General features: G+C 41.0%; 1 protein-coding gene across 9 annotated transcripts in view; it reads left to right on the top strand.

The window, feature by feature from the left end:
• Lmo3 (LIM domain only 3) overlaps nt 1–8,788 on the top strand; it is a 58,155-nt gene that overhangs the window by 1,076 nt on the left and 48,291 nt on the right. The window contains exons 1-3 of one of the 9 annotated variants that reach the window (XM_058576287.1): nt 808–956; nt 2,773–2,839; nt 8,043–8,256. In XM_058576287.1, coding sequence (XP_058432270.1) covers nt 8,051–8,256 — 206 coding nt within the window. In that variant the 5' untranslated portion in view covers nt 808–956; nt 2,773–2,839; nt 8,043–8,050. Of the gene's footprint in view, nt 1–801; nt 957–1,840; nt 2,151–2,362; nt 2,840–2,968; nt 3,286–3,776; nt 4,068–8,042; nt 8,257–8,788 lie in introns of those variants that run through there. The other 8 variants (XM_058576286.1, XM_058576285.1, XM_046436161.2 and 5 more) reach the window with 8 other exon arrangements.

The following is an 8,788-nucleotide window of genomic DNA, read 5'->3' as shown; positions in this document are numbered from 1 at the left end:
TACATTTTAGGGGAAAATGAATGGCATGGAGCTGAATGTTAACTATTCCATTTTATTCCTTTACACATGTGGTTTGGCATATTATTCACTAAGTTCCTCTCTCTCTCTCTCTCTCTCTCTCTCTCTCTCTCCCCCCCCCCCCCCTTTCCTCTCTCTCCTTCTTCTTGCTCTCTCTCTCCCTTGCTTGCCTGGACAAGTGTGGGGGAGATGGTAAAATTGAGAGGAAAAAGAAGATTGGGTGGAAAGCAGAGGTGTGGGGTATGAGATACAATTAGAGATCTGGGTGTTTGTCCCTTCAAAAAAAAAAAAAAGGGTGACAAAGTGGTTAATGTCTTTGCAGGTTGGTGTTGATATCAGGAATCTTACTGCCACAGTCCAAATAGAGTACTAATTACTGCGAATGATGTCACCGTAGGCAGAGGAATAATCCCATCATTTAATTAGTTGAATGATTTAAACAAAGATTTGCATAGATGCACTAATCAGTTGCCATGAATTACAGAGCAGCAGTTGCCAGCGAGGGGTAACAGATCATACAGTTGGAGGGAAAAAAAAATCTCATCTCCTTGAACATAATTAATTTAATTGTCCTCATTAGCTGTACCATTTGTTTTGATTTTATTTCTCCCTTTCCCCACACATACTTCTCCCTCCCTCCCTCCCTCTTTTCTTCTTCTCATTGCATTGGCTGAGAGAGCACACACACACACACACACACACACACACGCAAGACACACACACACAGGCACACAGGCACACACTCTGGGGTGTTTTCAGAGTGGCTGGAGCAGAGAGGTAGGGTAGCTCAGCGGGGAACTGTGCGGATGGGTGAGGTGCCTGTGTACCTGCATAGACTGGCCAGAAAAGCCAAACTTAAGAAATCTGCTTATGTACAGAACAAATCAACTGAAGGGGTTCTCATTAATCTGCCGTCTGTGAATTTCGTTATTTTTCAGGTTAGTTCTGAGTTTTGTTGCCTTTTTAAAGGGAGAGAAAAGCAAGCTACATACTATTTTATTATGAGTCTTCAGAATGGAGGGGTAAAAATCTAAGTTATCAATATTAGGCCAGTATTCTTTATGCAGAAGAGCATAATTGAGCTTAAATATTCACAGGGGCTGCTTTGATTTTTTTTTTTTTAAAAACTAGAACTAGATTAAAACTGATGGTGCAGAGAAGAAAAAAAAAGTTTTTTTGTAGTTCAACAATTGAATCTGTCTTGGTTCTTAAAACATTTCAGCCAGTGTCATTCAAATTTGCACTATTTTTAAGCTTGACCTTTGACAAGGCTTTGTAAAATCTGGTGAGGGGGTTTTAATAGCTGCCAAAAAAAAAAAAGTAGAAGAAAAAGAACTGAAGTTTGAAAACTTACCAAAATAGTAAGATATTTTAAAGCTACCAGTGGCTTTTATAGATGCAAAGTTGAAAGGAGAGGAGGTTAGGGAGAATGGGACATCTTTCAATGGAAAAAAAAAAAAAAAAACTGTCAAGGCCTTAAAACAAGTGTGTGAAACAGGCTGGTAAATGGTGATGAAACTATGTTTCTTTGACCAAGTTAGTCCCAAAAATATGTTTCTCAGCATTCTTGGGTGTTTTTCATCCAAGTATGTAAGTTTTATAAAGTAAGGAATTCAGGTAACTGTAGAAAATGTGTTTCAGTGGTACTGATGGGGTTCAGCATTGGCTAATGGGGAATAGTTCAGTTTGGTTCTTGAGCCACTGGAGGAAGGGAGGAAGGGGAGTAGGTGTCACTCACTGGATGGGGCTTGTGTGGCAGAGTTGTAGAGCAGCAGGTACTTCAGAGAGTTCCTGAATGGAAGTCAGTGACCAGGCAACTGTAGACACCCCCCACCTCATACATTTCTTAAAAGGGAAGGGTGTGTGCTCTTCCAGGGTATCCTGGTAGCAGGTTGATTGCCTGGCTTTTATTTTAATTTCCATAATTGGTAGCTTCAGAAATGGCTTTAGAAGGCAATTTGCTTTAAATGTGGCCAGCTATTCCAAAATGCCCAGCTTATTTTAGGAACCCTACCCTTTTCCTCCGGAGTTCTTTCTCAGGAGTTCTTTTGGACTGGACCAGGAGGTAGGGTCCTTCCTGAATCGACTCCTGCAGAGGTCACATTTTGTGTTCGGGGTCGTCCCCAGCGTTTGTGAGTAGCATATGCATGCGGTTGTGCTGACTGCACTCGCAGGCTTGTAAATTTTCACCCTGGGAAATTAGCAACAAAGCCCGATCTGTCTCGTGGCTGCTTTGCACTTTCCGAGGGCGGCTGTACTTGACTGAGCTGCAGAACAGGCACACGAGAGCAGAGCGAGCGAGGGAGCCAGCGAGAGAGGGAGGGAGAGAAGGAAAGGAGAGAAGAGGGGAGGGGTGGGGGCGAGAGGTAAATAGTCTTAAATCGGAAGGGAGCTGCTTCTCTGTGGTCTTGACAAGCGCTGCCTGGGCTCCGCCGGCTCAGTAATAACTGAGTGACCTTTTCTTTGGCTGTATTATGTCTGGCTGGGAAGGGATTGCATTTTGCTGCTGAGAGCCGGGGCTTCTTCAGCTCGGCTCCTCGCACGCTGCTGGGGTAAGTTGTCTTGAGCCCGGACGGAGAGAGACAGCCTTGGACTGCAGTTGCCTAAAAGGAGAACACCTGTGGCTCAGATGCGGTCAACACCATTACTTGGCGGATCCTTGAGGACCTCATTATTTTAAACTTAAAAAATAGAGATTCCCTCCCCCCTCTTTTTTTTTTTTTCAAACAATGCTTCTTTTTGACCTTTCCCAAGGAGAAGCGCTACAAAGCAGCCACTGTGCTTACTGAACGGCCTCCCCCTGTATCGCTTAATTGAGAAGGTAAGTGCAGCAACTGTGTACACACGCGTCGGCTTATTTGTGGTATGTGTGTCTGCGGGTGCGCGCGTGCGTGTGCGGATGTGGGTATTTTTTTTTTCTTTCCCAGCCTCTCCTAATGAGGCATAAACTGGAGCTGCAACCCAGCTCCGCACTGCAACTTTCACTCGGGCTGCAGCTCTACTGAGACGGTTTTGTTTAAATCATGTGAGGCTTCATTATTTTTATGATGAGACATGAAATAGATGCAGGCGGAAGATGTTGATGGAAGGAGGGAGAGCGCGGCTGCGGCGCGGAACATCTCAAGTACGACTCGAGTGGATAATAGTCAAAGTTCACCATGAACTGCAGCATTTCCACACCCCTGACTCCCTGGGAGAGAGGGACAGGGAGAGTTTGCAATTGGAAAATGTTTGCTTGGAGCTCTTAGGAAGGGGCTTCAATCCTAGGTGTGTACTGGGACCCCTTCTTCTACTTGCTGAAATTTATATGAACCACCCCCCACAAAAAGAAAAAAAGAAAAAAAAAGAGTTGAAATTACAACCTCTTCGTTGTTGTTGACACTTCTGCTTCTCCCCATACAGCCATAATAACAAAATATTGTTCCTTGGGGATGAAAAAGTGACTATGTTGTAGGGGGGGGGGGGAGAGGGGGATTAGGCGAGAAGTGGCCAGAGGGGAGAGGTTCCTTGAAAAGAGGTGCTTATGTCCTTATAGGTGGAGATTCAAACTGATGCAGCACATTTTTTACAGGGGCTACTCAGATTGCTGTTATGAAATACAAGTCAGATTTATGATCTTTTTCATATTGAACATGATATGCTATGCTAACGCTGCATGTGACAGTTTAATCAAATCCATTTGTTACCAGGAAGCTAAAAAGGGCCGCTGGGATTTTAGGATTATGGGCAGAGTTAGGGAAGCATGTGGCTTTGTCATTCGCCATCATTTTGCACACAGCCACACTACGAGGGGCTCCGTGTGTGCACCCTGTCTTGTCTGGCCGCCCTCATCCCTTCCCCCACCCCTGCCTCCACTCTGAACCGCTCCCAAAGTGGCTTCACAATAGTGAGTCCTTCCTGGTCGGTGCAGGCTGCGCACCAGGTCCACACTTGAGCCAAATCAAGGAGAATCCCTTCTACTACTACCTTTGGGCTTGGTGCTCAATGCGAAACTGCTGCAACTTAGGCACGCCTAACTCAACTCATGCAGAAAAAGGAGAAAAGTTTTGGTAAGGTTACGATCTATCATAGATGCACTTTGCCGGCGCTCTGCACTCTTGGCTGCTCAAAAGCCTTCCTGCTCTTCCGCTGTTTTTGTGCCTTTCTGAAAGATCCGAAATATTATTGTTGTAACTGCTTTGAGAGACTGCTGCTTAAACCAATTAATCTTGCTAGGTGCAACAAATACTGCTACATTCTTTGCAAACCATCCCTGTGTGGCTGCAAAGACACAACCACAAAAGGCTGGAGCATAAACTCCGTAAGGGATTCTTTGTTAGAGTGTATGTATGTTTCTTATTTTTTTTTTTTATTTTGCATGTGAGCTGCATCAAAATTGAACTCAGTCTTGCAAATCTCTTGTTGGCCTTTGCCAAGCACTAGCACTTTGCTGCCATGGTAACTGTAATTAAACTGATAAGAGTGGAAAAATGTCAGTATCTCTGAGCCTTGCAGCTGCATTGGAGAAAAAGGGAATCAAATTGGTTCCCAGCTCCATTGCTCAAAAAGGGGAGGGGGTGGAAGGATAGGGAGGGGGGTTGGGAGTTGAAGGGGCAGAACAGAGTTAAGCAGCTCCAGTGCCAGAGATCTGGGGACATCTATTTGCATTGTTGTCCCTTAGGGGGCTGCAGCCTGTAGGGATGCTCTGGGCCAGTGAACAGAGAGAAACAAGCTTTTAGGCCCAATCCAGTTTTCCAATGGGGGGGGTGGGGGTGGGGGAGAGGATGAAGATGGGCAGGAAGAGAGAAAATCTTTTGTTTGGTACCTCTTGGCAATCGAATGGCCATGTTGGCCAAATTCTTTTAATCTGTGCCACTGCTCCCAGCTGCAGAACCTGCATTCCCATTTTAGCATCTTTTGGAGGCACCTCATCTCTTCCAACCCCCTTTATATGTCCCCTCTTCCTGTGTCTTTTCCAAAATTGTCCTCTGTGAATCTTCCGACAGGGACAAAATGTTTTCCATTCACTCTATGCAGTTAGTCCAAAAATATAAAAGACTGTGTCTAAGTACTGCAGATCTTTTATTATTATTATTATTATTTTTTAAACCCCTGTGTGTTGTGGAGTTGTGGTTACTTTGTTGTGTTAACTACTGAAGCTGAGACTGTGCGGATGAATGGCACAGAACAAGGGAACATAATGGAGGCAATCAACCGTTAGGCCGCCTCACAATGCAATCCAGGCAATTAAAAGCTCACCAGAGTTTAAATGAAATGGTTCTACTTATTTCTGCACACCACACTGCACAGGCTATTATTTATGTCTTTTTTTAATTATGATTTCCCTTAAACTGTCAAATAACTCAGAATGGCAGGGTCTCAGAGGCAATAAGAATTTCCCTCAGAACAATTTACATGCCAATCTAAAACTAGTTATGAGTCCTGATGTGCTATGAGCAACTTGTGAAATGTTTCTCTGCTGCGAACACAGAACTCTACCCAGACGTTTTCTTCTGGATGATGAGGAGAGGCCACTGACTGCTTTATGCTTTTTAGGTACATGGCAACGTGGTGACTACAAAATAGTTCCTTTTCTACAATTGTTAACTTGCATGGAATCGAAAAGATTCTGTTTTCTAGAGAAACGTGATAATGTCCCCTAAAAGAAGATAGGGGATGGAGTGCAAATTATCAAACTTCCTTTATGCCCAAGGCCAGATAGAATGTAAGAGTTTCAAATATTAATTGGCCTCTGAGTGCTAAATTAAAATGTCAACACAACAAAAACATTTTGTAAAGACAAGCAGGGTAGTTTTGCTTGTGCCAAATGTTGGTACCCCCTGTCTTAGTTGCAAAGCATTTTGAATAAAGATAACTGACCATCTATACTTGATGATAATAACACAGCTATGGGAAATAACATAGCTTAGCTACCATAGGAAAGATTTTTTTTTCCTTTTAGCCTTGTTATTTAAAAAATAATAGCCTTCTAAGTTACATAATTAGAATGACTCCTCTGAATATATTTCTGGATGTTTTTAGCAACAAAATCCAAAATGTCATTTGGTAAATCAAAATTTCCCCCTCCCCTTAGGTATGTGGCTAAAAGGCACTTGCACTGTAATTAATGAGATTCATTCCTTGTGGAACCTTGCTAGAAGAGGATAACTAGTTCTGATCAAAGAAACTTCATTTGTTAGAAGTTCTAGAGAGTGAGATTTAGCAGAGCTATCAAGGGTTATGATTAATCTACACTTGGGCCCTAGCTCCTTCAAAGAAAAAGAACAGAAAGCAGGCTATAGGGATACCACCTGCTCTTCTGTACAAATCCAGCTGCTAGTCTGCAGCTTGGACAACCCCAGCTATGCATATCATGTAGAAAGAGCAGCCATCCTGCTTTCTTTCTTGCCATCCCCTACTCTACCACTCCACCAGACAAGTTATTTTCTAAACAAAGTTCAATATCTCAATGTTATTATGGGCACTTTATTATTTGTACCTAGAAAATTTACTCAGCTATGGAGATACCTTGATGTCTTTTTATCGATGTATTTTTTTTTAATTTTAAGTAAGGCTAAGGGGATAATAGGAGTGAAGCCTTCATTGGAAGGTATCGGAGGAAATGAGGGTTTTGCTAATTTGTAGAAGAGAAATGCAAAGAAAATGCAGAAAATGATAGGTTGTCATTTCTTTCCTTGAAACTTTTTAAAATGCATGTATATTTATTGCTTTGTATTCTTCTACATCCAAGTTTGAAACTTTATGCCTAGGAGAGAGAGCAAAGTAGAGCAGAGGTATCTCTGAATTGTAAGAAGGCCCCTTGTCCCCAAATCCACATTTAACTCTTATTCTACTTTGAGGGAGTCTCTTAACATCACTGAGTATCTGCATGACAATTTGTAAAATGAGGGAATTTGAATTGATGATGTCTGCAGTATTTTATCATGCTTAAAATGAGTTATGTGATAAAAATGAAGCTTTGAATAGTTGTGCCAGCTTTTTTAAGGCTGAGTGTTCAACACCTAGGAAATAAGAAGAAACTCAAAGGTGAATATTCATTCACTGTAAAGATTTCAGCCAAGTTGTAAAACACACAGAACCCAGCTAGATTTCTTATTTATGATGGAGATACAGCTTTAAAATATATAAATGTCCCTATATCTATATAGTATATGTAGATCTTCTATGTATATTTATGTATGAGTGTATAAATTTATATATATTTCGACTTTTCTTTCCATTGTTTCTGCTTTCACCTACAAAATAAATAAGTGCATGCTTAGTAATTAATTAAATGATCCTATACTTAAGTTTTATATAAAAGCGAATAGTATATACTTGAGTAACATTCACTTAATATAGGCACTGACCGATGATTGTTAGCATAAATATATTTTGTGATTTTAACATAGTGAATACTTTGAAATATCAAGGACACAGAAGGAAGTATGTGGATGCAAAAAAAAAAAAAAAGCAATAAAGGTTTGGTGAGCTTTTCGGGTGGCTGTGCTATGTACTTTTAACTCTAAACATTTGTACTGCTAAGTAAGCTTCATATAATCCCACACAGGGTGCACTTTTCTTCCACCACCAACCATATATTAAGTGAAATTTTTAACCATTAAGCAAAATTCATTTTTGACTCCTGTAGATTGTGTATGGATTCGTTTGTTAAATAGCTTTCTTTTCAGATTGTTAGCCATTTACTCACATTTTCCTCCTAGAGGAATAGCTCTATGTGAAGAATGATTTAATGTTATTTAACTTCACATATATAATGTCAACTTCCCATGTACAACATGAATTCATTATTATTACCACTTTATATGTATGACTTCATCAATCTTTTAATAAGGATTTTATAAAGTTTGAGACATTTTACTTCCAAAATTTAGTTAGATTTCAGTATATCCCTAAAAGAGAAAATCTAATGCTTCTAGGAAAAAGGCAGTATTAAATATTTAACTTGTTTGAGGTCTTTTGACATCTTTGTTATTCTGCCTTGTAGTCTCAGCTCTCTTTCTTTTTGTTTTGTCTTCCTTTAGGTATACAAATGCTCTCAGTTCAGCCAGACACCAAGCCGAAAGGTTGTGCTGGCTGCAACCGAAAGATCAAGGACCGGTATCTTCTAAAGGCACTGGACAAATACTGGCATGAGGACTGCCTGAAGTGTGCCTGCTGCGACTGTCGATTGGGAGAGGTGGGCTCCACCCTGTACACTAAAGCTAATCTTATCCTTTGTCGCAGAGACTACCTGAGGTAGGAATTGTCCTTGCACCCCAGTGATGACTGGATGCCTTTTAAAATATGTTTGTAAGTGTAGTTTTTTGTTTGTTTCATTTCCTTACTACCAGTTCATGTTCCTGAAATATGTTGACCTGTCAGCCTTCAATAATGTTGCCCAGTGTGTTACACAAATCACTGCTTAAGGAACCACCAGCAAAATGTATCTACAGTGTTCCAATTTGGCTTACTCATTTTGGGGGAATAAGTTATTTCACTATTTATTGAAACTGCCAGTTAATGTCAAGGATGTATTTTGTAGAAACACGTATGCAAATTTTATTTATTAGAGCATTAGGAAGCAAGGTAGGTTGTAAGAAATGGGTTAGCTCAACATTTTAACTTTGTTTTTGAAAAGTTCAACTTGAGTTGGACTGGCTCTGCTTTTTGTTTCATATTTGTCAGAGGAAGTCAGTGATTTTTATTGGTGTATTTATTATATGGTTTGAAAACTTCCCCTAAGTGCGAATACATTCCCCACCCCCACCCCCGCCCAGGACATTCAAAA

The sequence above is a fragment of the Marmota monax genome, unplaced genomic scaffold (genome assembly GCF_021218885.2).
Source record: "Marmota monax isolate L192 unplaced genomic scaffold, Marmota_monax_Labrador192_F-V1.1 WCK01_AAM20220418_F8-fsc00012, whole genome shotgun sequence".
NCBI classification, from domain to species: Eukaryota; Metazoa; Chordata; class Mammalia; order Rodentia; family Sciuridae; genus Marmota; species Marmota monax.
The sequence above is the reverse complement of the archived record's forward strand: the minus strand, read 5'-3'. Positions and strand labels throughout refer to the sequence as shown.